This window comes from Balaenoptera ricei, chromosome 1 (genome assembly GCF_028023285.1).
Source record: "Balaenoptera ricei isolate mBalRic1 chromosome 1, mBalRic1.hap2, whole genome shotgun sequence".
Lineage (NCBI taxonomy): Eukaryota > Metazoa > Chordata > Mammalia > Artiodactyla > Balaenopteridae > Balaenoptera > Balaenoptera ricei.
Window position 1 is genome coordinate 20,264,914 of NC_082639.1, and position 19,715 is coordinate 20,284,628.

The 19,715-nt window shown below is 43.8% G+C and overlaps 1 protein-coding gene across 1 annotated transcript; it reads right to left on the reverse strand.

Annotated features, from left to right (window-relative positions):
- Positions 1 to 1,020: 1,020 nt before the first annotated feature.
- Positions 1,021 to 6,590, reverse strand: STMN1 (stathmin 1). Its single transcript, XM_059895804.1, has 5 exons — positions 6,502 to 6,590; positions 4,828 to 4,900; positions 4,153 to 4,325; positions 1,967 to 2,158; positions 1,021 to 1,537 (listed from the first exon to the last, which is right to left on the reverse strand). The coding sequence occupies exons 2-5, from the start codon at positions 4,838 to 4,840 to the stop codon at positions 1,466 to 1,468; spliced, it is 450 nt and encodes a 149-aa protein (XP_059751787.1). The 5' UTR covers positions 4,841 to 4,900; positions 6,502 to 6,590; the 3' UTR covers positions 1,021 to 1,465.
- Between the last annotated feature and the right edge of the window lie 13,125 nt (positions 6,591 to 19,715).

Consider the following 19,715-nt stretch of genomic DNA (forward strand, 5'->3'; position numbering starts at 1 on the left):
ATACAAAAGCTTCATAGTCATTTCTACCTCAAGAGTATACACTTAGCTCACTCACTAGCCTCTGGTTAAAAAGTTATTTATATATAGTGCTAAATATATACTAAATACAGTTCTAAGTGTGCTCTACACACACACACACACACACACACACACACTCTCACTTAATCCTAACAACATAGAAGAAAGGTTGGTAGGCTATTATTATAAGTTTGGTAAAACCCAAATCAAGAGCTGCAGAGGCATAAGCATGGCAACATGCAGACCCCACTGCAGTATTAGCAGTCATCCTGGAAACTTTCACTAAAGGAGCGTGGCTTCCAAGAGCTTTTCCACAGATGTCTGAGAAGCAAATAATCATATGTAATTAAGGCTATTTCCCAAATAGCCTAGGAAAGCTGCCAAAGGCTTTCCCAGAATTGAGAGGCAATCCTTGACAACTGTGAATACTGTAGCCTCTGGATACAAGCTGAAGCAACCGCCAACCTTCACCACCCAAGTCAATGTTGCTCCAGAAAATAAGGTTCCCTTTATCAGTTCATAAGGGTTGCTATAGTGGTACACAAGGTTTTACTACTCTTTTGATTCTTGAGAAATGGCTCCTATGGCAGGAAAGCATTAGGATTCACGCCACCCCCAGCTGTAACATAAAGCAAATAAACCATCAAATATCTCTAACTAGGATCTTAAGATTTCTCTAAACTGTTCTCTAGAAACACCATTTGCGCCTTCAGTCTGCCTTTTTAATGGGGGCACAGAAACAAAAAATGCTTGTTTGCCAATAAACATCTGAAAGACTATCATAACAGCTGATCGGAGCCGAGGCATCACAACAAAGTGACATTGTGGAAGAAGACAATGCATACAACTCTGGAGCAAGAAACTCCTGGGCAGAGAACTTGCAGTATTGTGTGTACTGGGTATTTCCGCCAGCCTAAAGGCCCCATCTGGAACAAATATAAGCTAGGAGGGTCTCTATCACTGGACAATTTATTACCTGGACAGAAAGAAGTCACTGCCACCAACAGCACTGTGCAGTTTTATTAACCATTCAAGTACAGTAGCATCTGTTAAGATCGGGACAGAATTGGGATTTAAAAGTGAACAGATATTCAGCATCTAACAGTTTGAAAGAAGCCACTACATACTCTTTTCACAAAACATGTTTTCACAGAGCCAATACAGTACTAGCCATTAACCCAGCACACCAAGTGTACTGAAGTAGAAAAGATGCAACAAGAAAAATAGCTACATTAGAAAGACTTCAACACTTTAGAAAAAGAGTAAAACACTTTTAGTTTCTCCCCTTTAGCCCCTAAAACAACATCATACAGTCTGGATCTACCTATACAGTCCTACATCAGCTTCTAGAATATTTGTCAGGAGGGCAAAAATAAAATGACACTGGCCAGTACAGTCTTTGGATATTTAGGAAGGGGAGGGGGAGAAAGTCAGTTCTCAGAACAAATTAGTCAGCTTCAGTCTCATCAGCAGGATCTTTGGATTCTTTGTTCTTCCGCACTTCTTCAATGTGCTTGTCCTGTAAAGAAATAGTATATATCATCAGTCAAGTAAAAAAAGCCTGCCAGGTCACACCCCCAAGAGGCCCAAATCAGCATCAGTACGTATGTTATATAACATACATAATAATATACTATTATTATATAATTATATATTATGGGAATCACATAATTAGAGTTCTAAGACATCATCTTTGAACTTCCTGGGTCACTCATGGAACCTAATGATTCAGCCTTCTACTGCTCTTCCAAAGAATGTGCAATTATGCTGGAAATTGGTGAATATTCCTTCTTATTTAAAATAAGATGCCTCTGATTTAACATGTTGACCCCAAAATTGATGACAAAGACACCAAGCACATGTGATCAAGGCAGAGAGTTCAAGCCACTTCACTGTTGTATTAAACCTCAAGCTCTTAAGCCCCACAAAGCCAGGAAGAGACACCAACCTTCTCTCGCAAACGCTCCAGTTTGGCAGCCATTTGCGCCTCTCGGTTCTCTTTGTTGGCTTCCATTTTGTGGGTCAGCTTCTCTTCTGCCATTTTACTGAAGTTGTTGTTCTCCTCTATCGCTTTTTGAAGCACTTCCTTCTCATGCTCTCGTTTCTCAGCAAGCTGCTTCAAGACCTCAGCTTCATGGGACTGGAAAAAAATTTAACAGGCTAGGCTCTCTGAAATGTTATTTAGCATAGTTAAAAATCACAAAAGAAATTATTGAGGATTGAAGATAGAAAATTAGATCTCTTTAAATAATACTGAAGTCAGGACCTGAATTATCCATATCAAAATACCGTGAAAATGATATTCTTTTTCTAGTGTTTGTATTTACTTTGGAAGACTGCTCATATTTGTTCAGAGATTCTTGCCCAATTATTCCTTAAGGAAATATTCGTAAGATTTACTGCTTAACGGTATCAACGTGACTTGAGTGACATGCACTTAGGAATGGCACTTTATTGTAAAGAATTTTGGTTTTTTAACTTCAGAACCCCTGAAGTTACTAAAGAAACTAAAGGTAGTTTCTTTCTACCTAAAGAAAATTAGGTCATTATAAAAAATGTAACCATATTGATAAAAAGAAAATACATGGCAATGACAGGAAATTTAAGACTAAGCCTCCAGATGACTATTTAAGTCAGAGGATTTGTTTCAAGGAAAAGCTTATTAGCTTTTTTCTGTGGAAGCTGCATTAAATTCCAGACCACTGGAGCTCTGTTACCACGGTGTGCCTCCTTCAACAGACTCAGAATAGCTTATTGCCAAACAGATTCCAATGTGTTTGGAAGCATCAACTTGCAGGAAAACTTCAGAGCATCTGCCACTGGTTCTGTTAATTCTCTTCTTCAAAATCCCAGTCGTGATAAGAGTTTCACTATATTTAGCCAGTTACTATGTAAAGCACAGACTAATGACTACAGGGCCAGCACTGATTCCTAAAAAAAGTCTCTGTCCAGCCTTCGGCTACATCTCTTCCATGAACTCAAACTACGTGAACTCCATCAAACTCCATCAACTCAGACTAAACAGAAGAGCAGGTGGGAGATGAAACACCATTGCAAACACAGCCACTCTTCCTGGGGAAATAATTCCATTTCGACAGTGGGTCAGCATACATACATAAAACATGCAGCACCAAAAGGTGCACAGCACATGCTACAGCAGCTTAAAAAGGGGCCCAAACTGTATGTGTGTGGTTACAAGTACCCGACTTCAAAACACTAACTGTGTTGGTCATAGGCAGGTTACTACTTCACCTTTTTGTGCCTTCATTTCCCTAATTTTAAAATTAAACACACTTACCCCAAACAAGGTTGTTGGAAAGGGGGACTAAATGAGAATTTATGTAAAATTCTTAATGAAACGTTGAATAGAGGGAAATACACCAAAATGTTAACAACAGTTATTTCTGCAAAGTAGGATAATGGATACTTTTAATTTCCTACTTATAAACTTCTGTGGTTCTCAACTTTTCTCTAACAAGCATATTAATATTTGTTGACTTTTCTGACTAGTTCTTTTTAAAGATAGCTACTTTATAATAGAAGTACTTAGATAAAAGCTGCCACAATACCAGTATGCCAGCTGAGCAACACAATCACATAACTAGCAATTTAAAATGTTTTTATTGTACAGCTCTCAAAAAACAAAACAAACAAGAAAACCACACAGACATACACAGAAACCCAAAAAACAAAGCAAAACAAAAAAACCCAAAACCTTAAGAGACAAAAAAAGAATCATCCACCAACAAACCTATTTTTCAAAAAGAAAGCATGAGAAGCATGAACTTTGGTTTCAGGCAGACCTGGGCTCGAATTCTGCCTCCAATACTCACTAGCTATATGACTCAGAAAAATGACTTAACATTCCTGAGACCATTTTCTAATCTAGTATCTCAGACAACACCTACCCTCTAGGGTCACTGCAGAAAAGAAGAATATAAGTAAAGGAGATGGTACACAACAGGAGCTCAATAAATGATGGCTGGTATTTTCTTCCCACCACTGGCATATGTAATTTTCACACAGTTATAATCACCATCTGGCTACAATTCTGTTTTCCTCCTCTTATAAAAATAAAACAGATTTGCCATATTACATTAATAAATATCCTGTTTTCTGTGAATTGATGTTTACCTTGCGTCTTTCTTCTGCAGCTTCTAGTTTCTTCTGAATTTCCTCCAGGGAAAGATCCTTCTTCTTTGGAGGGGAAAGGGGGAATTCTGGGACAGATTCTTTTGATCGAGGGCTGAGAATCAGCTCAAAAGCCTGGCCTGAGGCACGCTTCTCCAGTTCCTTCACCTGGATATCTGGATTTGATCATATTTATAATATATTCAGAAAAATGGAGTTTTCCTATTCTAATAAACTGTTCCACCGTTTTCTAAAAACCAAATCAATTTAATGGATAGAATTAGGGCTGATGAAGCAGCTGTGTTTACAGGCAAGAAATTATTATCTAAATACCACCTCCCAGAAAAACAAAGCTCAACATTTTTGGATTAATAAATACCATTCTAAGGTATCAGTATTTGACAATCATTTCCCTGAACAAAACAAAGACTTATGCAAAACTTCACATTTTGCTTTACACCAAGCCAAATCATCTAATAACGAACCAATTAATTATGAGCTCTCAGTACATTCAAGTAACAATAATTTTTTCTTCTTTAATTACTCTGATTTATAAAATATTTTTTTTTGGTAAAACCAAAACACAAGTGCCAAATTATAAGCTTAAGACTTGAGCCATCTCCTATTCTAAAATTAGAAGCCCATCACAATTTCGGATTTTCCAAATAGATTACCTACCAGAAGAAGCCATGGTGAACAGAAGACAAGAGACTGGCAGTGTATTCTACACAATCCACTATCAAGGAAAACCCTGGAAACGATTTTCAAAAGCATGCGATCAATTTCTTTGCATTTCCATGCCATCGATTCAAAGGGACCTCAAATCACATCCATATAAATCAATGTCAGAAAAATCACTACTGTGGAATTAAATAAGACATCATTAACTAGAAAATTATAAAAATCCATAAAATACTCAAACACTGGGAAATCTGAATTGAATAGAACGCTGGTTGCAGAAGATGAAGTTAACTGAGCTTGCCTGTTTAAAAAATACTTATATTTTTAAAATTAGACGGAGTTTAAGTCACAAGATTTTTTCCTCCCCTGTATTTTCCCTCTGGTGAGAAGATATTCCAGGTTCAACGCCTAGCGAGACCGGAGCCATCTTAACACTGCCTACAACTCATTGTGCAAATGAAATACCCACCCCTGCTTTGTCTGTGTCTGCCATGTGGAAAACAAAACGCCCAAGCTAATATTAACCAATAATGTCGAACTCCCATTGTTCCTGCGGTTTAAGCTCCTTGTCCAACAGCTGGTAACATTAATTAGTTTTATGAACCTCTAGGTTTTAGGTTACAATAGTTGCTGCCTTGCATAGAATTTTTTCATGAAAAATTCTACATCCCTTGATTTTTTTTAAAGGTCATGATTCTTGTAGACCCCAGACTAGTACCAAAACCGTAGGAATACAGGGTCTCAACAGCTGGAACTTAAAATCCGAGTCAGCAACACGGTCTAACCCCTGCGGAGCATTAGACTCAGCACCAGACCCAGGGTGGGCGTGGCCCTGGCCCAGGCGAGCAAAAGCGGCAGCCCGCCCCCGGCCAATCAGAGAACGCCCTACACACCGGCCCCTGGCCCCGCCCCCTTCCTCCCCGCGCCTTTTCGAATCTCCCCGAACTCACAACACCCCGGAGCCCGCGCGCGTGGGAAGGGGCGGGATAGGCGGGGCTAACGGTCCTATCCGGGTAACTCCGCCCTTCCCGGGCTCGCCCAGTACGGACGCCCCCCCTAACTCCCGCCAAAAACACCTTGCGGCGGCCCCCACCCTCGCCGCAGCTGGGCGGGTGGGGCAGTCCCCGGAAAGAAACCGTGGGGTACCCCGCCATCGGCTCGCCACCTCTTTCCTTCACTTCCAATCTGCCGCCACCCAAGCGGTCCGCGCCCCCCGCCGCGAGGACTGGAGCGCTCTCATGGGGTGTCAGCCTCTCGGGCGCTGCTCCTTGGGGGCGCCGCCCCGCCCCTTCAGACAATGGGGACCCCAGCGGGGCCGCGCCTGGAGGAAGGTGGGGGCCAAACGAGGGCCTACGCCCCCTATTGTCTCCTCGACGACATCCCGGGGCTAACGCAACGAGCTCGCCCAGCAGGCCGCGCCCCCTCCCCACCACAGCCGCGCCCCCGGGGAGCGGGGACAAAGCCGAGGCTCCGCCCGAGCCAAACACAAAGCGGAGAGATCCCCGCCCGCCAGCCCCTCTGGGGCCCGCGGCCCCGCCCGCCGCCCTCCAGCAAGGGGTCGCTGCCAAGACCCGGCCCCTCCCTCCGGCCGCGTCCCTCTCGCTGCCCCCAGCCTGCAGCCGCCGCCGCCGCTGCCACCGCCACCACCTCCTCCTGGAACCCCGCACCCACCTGCTCGGTCCGAGCCGCCTGGCCACACTCTGAGCACCCACAGACCCGGGCGCGCACAAAAGCGCCAAACAGCGGCACGTGACCTCCCCGCAGGGCTCCGCATTGGCTGAGAGAGGCGGCACGTGCCGGCCCCTCCCCACCCCCCACAGCCCAAGTGGGCCCCGCCCCTGGGGACCCCGGAGCACCTCGGGAAGTGTAGTTCAGGCTGGCGGGACAGAAGGACAATGCGAGGGGTGAGGGCTTCTTGGCGGTGTCTCCAGGTGTGAGCCGGGGGCTGGGACGGTCGTCTGGCCGCGGAAGAGGGTGATGCGGTGACCCTGCCTGGGTCTGAACCAGTTCTCCCATCCTTAGGAAAAGGGCGGGGCAGGGTCCCTTTCTACCTCTCAGACGGTGGCCGCCTGGACTCCGCGTCTGTTGAGCCACTTGCCCCACGTCGCCCCAAGGGCAGCACTCGGACAGCGCATTGCCCCTTCGGTGCCCCACCCTGTACCGCCACCTAAGACGCCCAAGCCCTTGTGACAGGACAATGCCACTCGACGCCCCCATCTGTCACCTGTATTGTGACATCATCATAATCTCTAACCCACTCAGCCCTAACAGGGCACGGGCGTGGCCCTTAACTCACTGTGTGAGTTCTCGCTACTATATTAGGGTCCCTGAGCTGGTGACCAGACACCTGTGGGGGAAAAGCAAGAGGCTCTGGAATTTGATCCCCTTTGGTCTAACAAAGTCACTCGGCTTAAATGCAGACTCCCATCTGTTCTGCCAAGCCTTTTGCCGGATGATAGGGAAGGAAGCGCAATAGCAGTTCTAGACTACTACACAGACTGCAGTTAAGTGTCGCTTTTGTTCTTGAAGCACGTGTTCCTCGGATCGGTGGGGGCCCTTTTAAAGAATCAAAACAAAAGAAGCCACAAGGTCACGGTTCTCCCTGCCCTGGATAGATCAGAAGCACAGCAGATACACAAAGGAAATTGGTCTGACCCTGGCTATCTTAGAACGACTAGCCTCATTCTTACCACAGAAAAGCCAGAGGAAAAATAAATAAAATGAACATGGTTCCCAAGCCCCTTCTCCCATTCCCCCGACCAAGGCTCTGTCCTCGGTGGTGGTCATTCCACCAAAGCACCTGCTTTGAGGTCCCGACTAGGCAAAAGGACACCTTCATTTTATTGCTCCGCCTCCCCAAACCAAGAAACAAACATGACCCAGTTTGCTGAAACAGGAGTCCTAATTTAAAGACTCCCCATGTCCAGCTAGTCACTAGGGATATGCTGGAGTTAAATACAATTCAGAGGTGCCTGAGACAAGGAAAACTGGATCATACAGGCAGCAGACACATCACACAAAGCAAACAATTAGCAATGCACTGATGCCTGAAATATGCTTGTTGCAGCATTTTCTCCAACAATCGTCCTTGTGTGGGGTCGGCCTCTCCCCCGCCCCCAGTCTAAGTGGTTTTCCCTTAGCATGTGAGGAGGACCAGGAATAATTCAGATTCTGAGCCCTGAGAGCCTTCTCCCTCTCAGACCAAACTTAGCCACCAAACAGCCAGGTGTTTCCATCTTTCAGATTTTCTGAGCAAAATCTCAGAAATCGTTAGGAAGAGGAGTGGGGATAAGAGCTCGCTGAAAAGTGACAGATTGGCAGGCAACACACACGAGCAAGAAACCCAAGGCCAAGAGGTCTGTTATCCCCTGAACCAGCCTTTATCTTGAAGTCTTTGTACTTGATCTGGAGGTTTGCAGAGGAAGGTCCCACCCATTTGATACATTTTTTTTTTTAATACAAGAAATTGCCACAAAAATCTCACATTTCTGACTATTAATGTTTTGACAGAAAAAAAAAATCTTTCAAAACACTGATTATTTTAAAGCACTTATACTGCTTCCCCCCACCTTTTCTTTCTCCCTGGAGCAGATGTCTATTTCCATGGAAACCACAGCTAGGAATGAAGATGTTAGAACTCATGTAGATTTTTAATCTTTTTTTAACGATGCCACTTGGCTCCTGGGTTTGTTGATAGAAGCCTGGCCCTGCCAGTCTCTATGACAAGGATTTCCTGAGATCCCTACTGCTGCTTGAGGACTTGAGGGGGCTGGAGTAAGGTTTCCCCCAGAATGATCCTGTGAATAAAAATGTGTCCGGTGGGATGATCCTATTCTTTAGGGTGGGGCTGCTTTTCTAAGAGCTATTTATTGTCAACTTTTTTTTTTTTTTTTTTTTTTTGGCCACATTGCATTGCATGCGGGATCTTAGTTCCCCCACCAGGGATCACACCCGTGCCCCCTGCAGTGGAAGCTCGGAGTCTTAACCACTGGACCACCAGGGAAGTCCCAATTGTCAACTCTTATGAGTGTTCATGTATGAGCCTTGGAATAGGGAGGGCTTCAGACAGTAAGGAGAGGAAACAGCTTTGCCACTTCACTTTGCAGAGGGGCAGAAGCTCCCTTCTTGGAAGCTTCCTAAAACTAACTTCAAAATCCACTCCCTCCTGAAGTGGCAGCAAGGAGTTAATGTTCACATCTTGGAATTGTCTGTCTTTGCCCATGAGAATTATTTTTGCCTCTGCTCAGATGGTTTGGTCGAATTGCTGTGGAGCTGGCTGTGACTATGGATTAACACAAAGTGAAGTCGAGATATGGCAGCCATCCAGCTTATTTGATCTGTGTAGACAGCTAAAGGAAAGCACTTCAGGCTTCAAAGTGCAGAAGGGATGTCTACACTGATCAAACAAGCTGGGCTGTTGTCAGATCTGCTCTGTTCTTACAGAGCACCGGCAGCCTTTGTTCATTGTTGGTTCTGAGGCTGCAGGGTTGTCTGCCACAGAGGCGCCTCCAGGTTCCACTGCTGCTTACAGGGCCTGTCCTTGGCAAAAGGGTGTCGTGGGAGAGGTTTTCTGCTTGTCCCCAGCCTCGCTGTTCCCTTTGTCCCCTAATCCTTAGGCATCGTGCTCTAACACTCCTTTTCCTGTTCAAAACCTGTCTGTGAATCTGCTATTTTACTTGTCTGTCTCCCTCACTAGACAACTAAGTCCAAGAGGGCAGGGGTCGTGTCCTTGTCTCGGTATCCTTAGTGCCTGCCCAGAACTGAGCCTGGCCCCGGATGGTGGGGCCTGGATGTTTGCAGCTGACTTTAGGCGAGAACCACCTCTCTCCTCCTCAGCTTCCTCTTCTGGTGCTGGACACCTCCACCAGATAGGGGTGGTGAGGATTAAATGAGATAATGTATGTGAAAGTGCTTAGCACAATGCCTGGCACATCTCAGTGCTGAGACTTGTTAACCATTATTGCTAGAGAAGTTTCTTGATTACTATAGGTTACTGAATAAATGAATGAATGATGACTAGTAGACTTTCTCCTTTTGGTGGGAATCATTGTCACTGGCTTAACTCTTCCCACGGGGTATTTTTAAAAATTCAATTAATTTAACATTTTGAATAGATCAACACATTCACGTAGTTTAGAAATAAAGTACAGAAAGTCCTCCTCCCTTCTCTATCCCCATCTGCCAAATTCTCTACTTACCGCTCCCCCACCTTAACCATTGTTATCAGTTTCCTATGTATCCTAGGGTTTCTCCATGCGTACATAAGCAAATTTTTAGCTATGTATTCTTATTCCCCACTTCGTAATAAAATGGTAGTCTGCTGTAACTGTTCTGCACTTAGCATTTTTTCAGTTAACAGTACATATCAGTGATCTTTTCCCTGTTCATACATCAAGCATTTCCTGGATCTGGGATCCAATGTATGAATGTTCCATAATCTAGTTAACCAGTGCCCCATCCATGGCTCTTAGGTTATTCCCAATTATTTGCTATTTCAAACAATGCTGTAATGAACAAGCTAGTATATATGGCATTTTCCATGTGGGTAAGTATATCTGAAAGTGTGGTATTGCTAGGTCAAAGGGCAAACACATTTGTAATTTGGATAGTTCCAAATTGCCTTTCATAGGAGTTGTACCAATTCAACACCCACCACAAAACAATGGTGTTTTAATTCATTATCTCAGTTCATTAAAAAATGGATGGAAAGACTTTGTCCCTAGAAATTTCAGGCATTAGGGAAAAGGAGGGGGAGGACTAGAAATCCCTAGAAAGGCATGGCTGTCAGTTCTGTCTATATTAATAACTCCTCTCAATACTTGAAAAGCAGCAGCTGATCTCAGAACAGCTCTGGTGCCTGCACTGTATCACTGTCTCAATCAGTCTTGTGGTAGAAGTATCTGCAGGTGTCACCATGAGATTGGAAGATTACTGAAGGCAGGGTCTTCTTCATAGCTGTATCCCACTCCCCTCCCCATGATGCCTGACACAGTGGCTGGCATATATTTTATTTAATCCATTCTAAGATGTATTTTCCCCCACATTTGTGTATCTTTGAAATCAGTGTGCTCATAGTCCATAAGTACCATGTCATAATTGCTGACAGCATATTTTCTTAGTGGCGTATAAAATAATGCTATCTTAAAAATAAATGGCACATGTGAGTCAACAAAATATGGTAAAATGCACACATATTAAATGTGTTAGTGGAACAGGGCCTAGATGTCACTGCCCCTGCCGTCTTCTCACTCTATGTTCTAACCTTCATCCCTCTTGTCTACCTCCATGCCTTCCTCCAACAATTCCTTTTATGGGGATGACTTCCTATTTGCCTTTTTGAGCTTCCATCTCTCCCCTGAACTTTAAAAAACATTTCCAGCTGCCTAAAGGACATCTCCTCATGGATGCCCATAAGGTCCTCAAATTCTGTATGACCCACATTGAACTAACATCTTCCCACCAACCATATCTCACTTCCCCATTCTGCTAGAGGCTTTGCTAGACTCTTGCCCTCCAGGTCTAAAACTTCAGTCAAACTCAACTCTTCCCTCTTTCTCACCCAAGCTTCCACTTATAGAAACTTAGCATTTTCTAATAGAATGGAACCTTTAAAATGATAGTAGCTACAAGAACAAAGCTGGAGGACTCACACTTCTTGATTTAGAAACTTGCTACAAAGTTACAGGAGTCAAAACAGTGTGGTACTGGCATAAAGACAGATACATAGACAAATGGAATAGAATAGAGAGCCTAGAAATAAACTCTTGCATATACAGTTGAATGATTTTTGACAAGGGTGCTAAGACCCATTCAATGGGGGAAAGGATAGTCTTTTCAATAAGTAGTGCTGGGACAACTGGATAGCCACATGCAAAGAAATGAAGTTGGACTCTTATCTCACACCATATACAAAAATTAACTCAAAATGGATCAAAGATCTAATTATAAGACCTAAAACTATAAAACTCTTAGAAGAAAACATAGGGCAAAAGCTTCATGATGTTGGATTTGGCAATGATTTCTTAGTGTGACACCAGGCAACAAAAGAAAAATTGGACTTCAGGAAAATTAAAAATTTTGTGCATCAAAAGACAATATCAACAGATTAAAAAGGCAACCCACAGAAAGTGAGAAAATATTTGCAAATTATATATCTTATAAGGGATTAATATCCTATAACTCAAAACAAAACAACCTGATTTGAAATGGGCCAAGGGATGGACCTTGAGGGCATTATGCTAAGTGAAATAAGTCAGACAAAGAAAGACAAATTCTGTATGATCTCACTTATATGTAGAATCTAAAACAAAACAAAACAAAACCAAAAAACAAGCTCACAGATACAGAGAAAAGCTTGGTGATTGCCAGAGTAGAGGGTGAAATGGGTGAAGGAGGTCAAAAGGTATAAACTTCCAGTTATGAAATAAATAAGTCATGGGGATGTAATGTACAGCATGGTGCCTATAGTTAATAATACTGCATTGCATATTTGAAAGTTGCTAAGAAAGTATATCTTAAAAAGTCCTCATCACAAGAAGAATAATTTTTATAACATGTATGGTGACAGATGTTAATTAGATGTTACTATGGTAACAATTTTGCTACTACAAATATTGAATCATGATGTTGTATACCTGAAATTAACATAATGTTATATGTCAATTATACCTCAATGAAAAGTTTTTTTAAAAAAGAAATAAAAAGAAAATGGGCAAAGTACTTGAATAGACATTCCTCCAAAAAAGCTGTACAAATGGCAAATAAGCAACATCACTAATCATGAGGTAAATGCAAATCAAAACCACAATGAGACATCACCTCATACCCATTAGGATGGCTACTATCAAAAAAACAGAAAATAACAAGTGTTGATGAGGATGTGGAGAAATTGGAAACGTGTGCACTGTTGGTGAGAATGTAAGATGGTACAGTCACTGTGGAAAACAGTATGGAGGTTCATCATAATATTGCAAATAGAACTATCATATGATCCAGCAAGTTCAGTTCTGGGTATACACACCAAATAATTGAAAGCAGGGTCTTGAAGAGATATTTGTACATCCATGTTCATAGCAGCATTATTCACAGTAGCTAAAACATGGAAGCAATTCAAATATCCATTGACAGATGAACAGATAAACAAAATGTGGTGTAGACATACAATGGAACGTAATTCAGCCTTAAAAGGAAGGAAATTTTAACATATGCTACAACATGGATGAAGGATATTATGCTAAGTGAAATAAGCCAGTCAAAAAAGGACAAATACTGTTTGATTCCACTTTCTTTTTCTTCTTTTTTTTGGGGGGGCCACATTTTGCGGCGGCGGGATCTTAGTTCCCCGACCAGGGATCGAACCCGTGCCCCCTGCAGTGGAAGTGCGGAGTCTTAACCACTGGACTGCCAGGGAAGTCCCTAATTCCACTTTTATGAAATACTTAGAGTAGGCAAAATCTTAGAGCTAGAAAGTAGAAGTGTGGTTGCCAGGGGCTGGTGGGGGGAGGGGGAATAGGGAGCTATTGTTTAGTGGGGATAGAGTTTCAGTTTTATAAGATGAAAGGAGTTATGGAGATGGATGGTGGTGATGGTTGCATAACATTATGAATGTACTTAATATCATTGAACTGTATACTTTAAAATGGTTATGATGGTACATTTTATGTTATATATATTTTACTACAATAAAGAAATTTGAAAAAAAATGATAACAGCCAACATACTTATAGACTGCTTACCACATGGCAGGCACTGGTCTAAACACTCCATGTTTGTTAACTCATGTTAATCCCCAGAACAATCTTATGAGATTTATTAACCTAATTGTAAAGATGACGAAGTGAGGGTGGCCAACTGTCCCAGTTTGCCTGGGACTAAGGGTTTTTCCTGGGATTCAGGACTTTCAGTGCTACGACCGTGAAAGCCCAAGGCAAACCCTGATGCGTTGGTCACTCTAAAGGAAACTGAGGCACGAAGAGACAGTATCTTCCTAGACTTGTCAACAGGGTCCTTGTCCTAGGCCCTGCACTTTAAAGGGCTTCACTCTGACCCTCCTCCAGCTATGCCCATTTTCATAGGCAAGGAGTCCCCTGGGGCCAAGGAGCCGTGCCCACCCTGAGCCTGGGCACCCTTCTAGACCACACTCTGGGAACCGGGACTCCAGAATTCCCTGTCCAAATGGCCAGAGTCCACTTTCAGCAACTGCACCAGCCCCTTCCCTGGGTCTACCCTCCAAGGGCAAACTTCCCTGCCAATGAGTACACCCCTGTAGCCAGGGCTGGCTGCTCGTAAGGGGTGTGGATAAAACCTGCACATGGGGGCTGGGGGGTAGGGGGTGCACACAGGAGCCAGAAATAGGAAGAGAAGGGATCTAGCTCGGCCACAGTCTGACCTGGAACTCCAAGGAACCCAAGAATTCTCAACTCAAAACCTGGCTTCCGGGCTTCCCTGGTGGCGCAGTGGTTGAGAATCTGCCTGCCAGTGCAGGGGACACGGGTTCGAACCCTGGTCTGGGAAGATCCCACATGCCGCGGAGCGACTAGGCCCGTGAGCCACAACTACTGAGCCTGCGCGTCTGGAGCCTGTGCTCCGCAACAAGAGAGGCCGCGATAGTGAGAGGCCCGCGCACCGCGATGAAGAGTGGCTCCCGCTTGCCACAACTAGAGAAAGCCCTCGCACAGAAACGAAGACCCAACACAGCCAAAAATAAATAAATAAATAATTCTTAAAAAAAAAAAAAAAAAAAACACCTGGCTTCCTAAGTTACTTTGGAGGTATATTTGTCAAAGTACAAGGATAAAGCATATATTTTTAGAAAATGGTTTGTTAGCTTGATTTATAACTCTTAAATGCTTAGACGTAAGGTATGTGGGCTTCCCTTTTATACTCCTGACTTGGGTCTGGCAAATGTTAGCAGCAGGCCTGCAAAGAGATTGTCACTTAACCAACTAGTCTACACACAGAGAAGCACAGACGTTTTGCAGTCAGGTTCCAAGTCTGTGTTTTTAGCTCTCACTGTAAACTGTTTTATCAGCCTAACCCTATTATTTTACGAATGGGGGGAGGAAAGCCCAGAGAACTTTAGACATTTGTCCAAGGTCACACAAGCAGGAATTTGAATCTGTGCTTTAAATGATGCTGTAGGTACTGTTCAGTTACTACTTGTGTGAGTTTGGGCATGTGACCTCCTCTTTTGGGGTCTGCGTTTCAACATCTGTGAAATGGGGAGAATTCCCCTACTTCATAGGGTTGTTGTCAGGACTAAATGAAATAATATGTGTAAAGTACCTAGCATTATGTCTGATGCCTAATACACCTTCAATAAGTGACAGCTATCGTCAAGCAAAGCTCTGATCACACGACTTTTCTGCTTGAAAACATTTGATGAATTAAACTTTGGGGCACATTATATGAGAAAAATAAAAATTCCTGAAACCTAAAGAAAAAATTGATGACTCCCTTGGATTATAGTCCAAGGGTCCTTGGCATGGCATTTGAGACCCTCCGTGATGTAATTGCAACTTACCTCAAGATCAGCTAAACCCTGAAATTCTTTGATTCTTGATGCATCTGAAGATCTGTCATCTCAAAAAGGGATAGTTGTAGGGAAGCACAATTAAGATGCATGGAAGAACTCTGTGGTCACTGGACTTAGCTAACAATAGAATGGATGTCTTAAAGAATGAATGAGATTCTGGCTAGGAGAGGTGTCCAGACAAAGATATGTCAGCCAGCCACCAAGATGGTGAAGAGGGATTCTTGCATTAAGAGGAAAGTGACCTCCCTTCGTGCTTTAAGATTCTTTTTAAATGAGATTGGGAAAGGCTTGTGATATTAAGCTAAGTGAAACAAATGAACAAAGGCTACCCAACTGTGTGTACAATATGAGCTCAACTACAAGGAACAAAATATAATGAAGGAAATGCACCAAAATATGTGTTCTGGGAGGGCAAAACAACAGTTGAGTTTAGTTTTCTTCTTTGTACTAGTCTGGATTTTCCAACATTCTTGAAGTGAACATATATTCCTTTTATTAATGATAAAACAATTATATATTAAAAATAGAAAGGAGTTTTGTCCTCGTCACTGAGCTTAGGTCCTTCTACATCTCTAAGACCTCTGTCCCCACTTCCCCCCACCCCACCGAGTTTCAACTTTATTGGACTCTTCCCATCTCCCTGGAAAGTCACACACCTATATGTTTTGCTGACACCAACCCCCAGCCTAGAGTCCTTGACTTTTGTCTCTATTGAAATTCTCTCCACCTTCAAGGTCTTGATCAATCTCTCCAATCCCCACACACTCTCCTGGTATTGTAGCTATTTATACATATGTTTGTCCCCCTCACTAGAGAGTAAACTCCTTCAGGGCAGGGTTCTATATGGCTTTGTCTTGGTATCTTTACAGTGCCATGAATAGACAGTCTGCAAATGTCAAATCATCTGGCTGATGTCTTTTTGGCCATTAAACAACACTTAGGGCTGAGGGTCAGACAGCATAACTAAGGGTATATTCTGGACCAGTATTATTGCAGAGACATTTAAATATATATATATTTAACTTGTTTTTAAACTTTTAATTTTGAAATCATTTTAGATTTCCAGAGAGTTGCAAAGGTAGTACACAGAGTTCCCATAGACCCTTCAGCCAGCTCCCTGCTATGTTAACATCTTACATAATCATGGTCCATTTATCCAAACTAAAACATTAACACTGGTACAACACTATTAACCAAATGGCCAGCTTTAACTGGATTCCCCATTTTTCCACTGGGGTCCTTTCTGTGTTCCAGGATCCTATTCAGGATACTGCCTCACAGGTAGCATCTTGTTTCCTTAGCCAGTGACATTTCTTTTAGTGGGGAGGCTTGGTGGGGGGTGGGGGGGTGGAGGGGTGGGCAGGTTGCTTTCTATTGTTCCTTCCAATCAACCTTTTCCAAATAATCAAAATATGAGCACGAAAGATGGCGATGGCATGGGGATGGTGAGGTAGAAGCACTCACCCTCTGCTGGGCTGTTGGGTCTTTGAACAGGGAAATGAACCGTTCTTCCCACATGGGGCTGGGAGGATGATTTTCATCTAAGATCTAGTCCTTTTCTTGAATGGACACATATGGGCCTAAAAAACAGCAGGGAGTTACTTTTTTTTTTGGCCGCTCTGCGCAGCTTGTGGGATCTTAGTTCTCTGACCAGGGGTGGAATCAGGGCCTCCCGCAGTGGAAGCCCCTACTCCTAACCACTGGACTGTCAAGGAATTCCTGACTCGTTACTTTTAATTCATTAAACTTCTGGGCCATTCCATAGCCCATTTTCCCATGGCCTGGCACAAAATGCGTTCCTAGTTACTTATAAAATCTTCCAAGCAGTTGGCATTTATCAGCAGTCTTAGTAATTCAGTGAGAACTGAGGTTACAGCTGTCACAGGAAGTTGAAACCAAGGCTGCTGAAATCACACCCATTCCGAGGCAGGGTGAAAGTTATACACTGAGTAGAATTCAAGCCCGGAAGGTGGAGGTGGCTGAGGCGTCAGGTGGAGAAGGGTGGGATGCCGTGGAAGAGAAAATACACGAGGGAAAGAAGAGCAGATGATGCGGCTCTGGAACTCAGAGCTGGTTTACAGACCTTCTGGGCTTATTGCTAAGCCCTACATCCATCAGTAAGCACTAGCACTGCGGTGCTCTCACAGACCGCTCCCCGTTCCCCACCGCTTTACTGGATCACCACAGACCACCTACTAAATGGTCTTCAGTCCGTCCCCTTCCTCAAATCCATTCCCAGCATAGGCATTTACCAACTCAAATCACTGGAGAGTGCGGGCCCCGTCTAAGCGAGAGCATTACTTTCCTGGGGCTGCCTTAACAAAGTGCCACAAACTGGGTGGCTTAAACAACAGAAATTTATCATCTCACGGTTCTGGGGGCCAGAAGTCCAAAATCAAGATGACAGCAGGTTCTTCCTGAGGGCTGGGAGGGAGAATGTGCTGTGCTCTCCTCTAGCTTCTGGTAGTCCCAGCTGTTCCTTGACTTATAGATGGCATTCTCCCCATGTCCTCACATTGTCTCCCTCTACATGCATCTGTCTGTGTCCAAATTTCCCCTTTATGTAAGGACACCAGTTATACTGGATTAAGGCCTATCCTGGTGACCTCATCTTCACTTGATCATCTATCTGCACAGACCCAATTTACAAATAAGGTCACTTTCAAGGTTACAGGTAGGACTTCAACATCTTCGGGGGGGCACAGTTCAATCCATAACAGAAGGCTCCCACCTAGCTTTGGCTGATGGCTATCATAGAACAATGTGTGGCTAGAGAAGCTGGAATTTAGGATTGCTTGTGAAACCTCCTGATTTTTAAATATCGGCATCTAATTAAATATAAGTAAACTGTTTCTAATACCATGACTACCAAAAACAAGTCAACCTCTACTCCACGGTCACCACAGGGTTCTCTCTAAGAGTCTGATCCCATCCTTCCCTTTTATGGGATTAAGGCCAAGTTCCTTAGCCTGGCACACAAGGCCCTCCACAATCCAATTCTTTTCTGTCTCTCCAGGATCCTTTCCCACCACTGTTCCTGCCGTGCCCCTCCCCACCGTACCATCATATCAAAAGACCTGTCCTTTTCCAAACGTGCCGTGCTGTTTTACACCTCTTTGACTTTGCACTCTCACTCTGCCTGATGCCCTCTCTCCTCCAGTCGATCAGGAAACTCCTGGCCATCCTTCAAGTGCTTTCTCATTGCCACCCCCAGGGAAGACCCCCTGAAGTCTTCCCTGTCCATCTCCCATGTAGTTAACCTCTTCCTTCTCTAAGCCTCCACTGCACCCTACATTTCCCTAGTATAGAACTCAACATTTTATTTGCTATTATTTGATTACGCATCTGCCTCCTATCGGGTCCACGAGCTCTTTGAGGATGGGGACTGTTGATCTGGATCACCTAGCACAGATCCCAGCACACGGCAGGTACTCAATAAGTGTTGAGTAAATGAATACTCTGCACGACACCCAATTAGGTATCATGAGGGACCCAAAGAAGCATCATGTGGAGTCCCTGTCCTTAAGGTCCTTACAGTTCAGCTAGGTTCACAAGATACACACCAAAGAAAAGGCAAACCATACTGGTGGTATATGACAACAGGCAGAAGGAGAGGCTCCTGGGGCCTCTGGTGGTCATCCTCATGTGGGACAGAAAAGATCCTGTTTTAGCGGCCTGATGGAGCACTGCTTTGTATGCTGAAAGGTCAAGATAAAACCTGGTTAACTTTCCAGAAAGAGCAAACTGCCGCACTGCATGCTCGCAGAGATAAGGTTGACTATGGTGGCTCATGACAAGAAGAGAGAGTGGGGCAAGGAGAAGAAAGCAGGAGAAAACCCAGGGAAACAAAGCTGGAGAATGAGGAGGGGTAGAAGTATGAAAAGGAGGACCTGGGACCCATACTTGTCTCACGTCCCTCTCCTGCATCAGTCTTCCCTACATCAGCATATTTCCAGGCTGCAATTCATTCCGCCTTAAACCTACCGATAATTCCTTCCAGAGTCTCCATTTCCCTGCTCAGCCTTTATAACGACATGCTCCAAAAGGGCCGTCTTTGTTGCTGTCTCCGACTCCTCTCCGCCTTTTCTCTTTAAGCCCTCCTCATGCAGATGCGTGCTCCACCACTGTCTACAGACACTGCTTGCCAAGATGACCAATGACATCTACATTACCACACCCAATGGTCAACTTGGACCTCTTCTCTATACGCAATCACATCCCTAGCAATCTCAGCCAGTCCTATGGTTTTATTTTCATTTATTTATTTTTTAAATTATTTATTTACTTATTTGGCTGTGGCGGGTCTTAGTTGCAGCACATGGGGTAATAAGTTGCGGCAGGTGGGATCTAG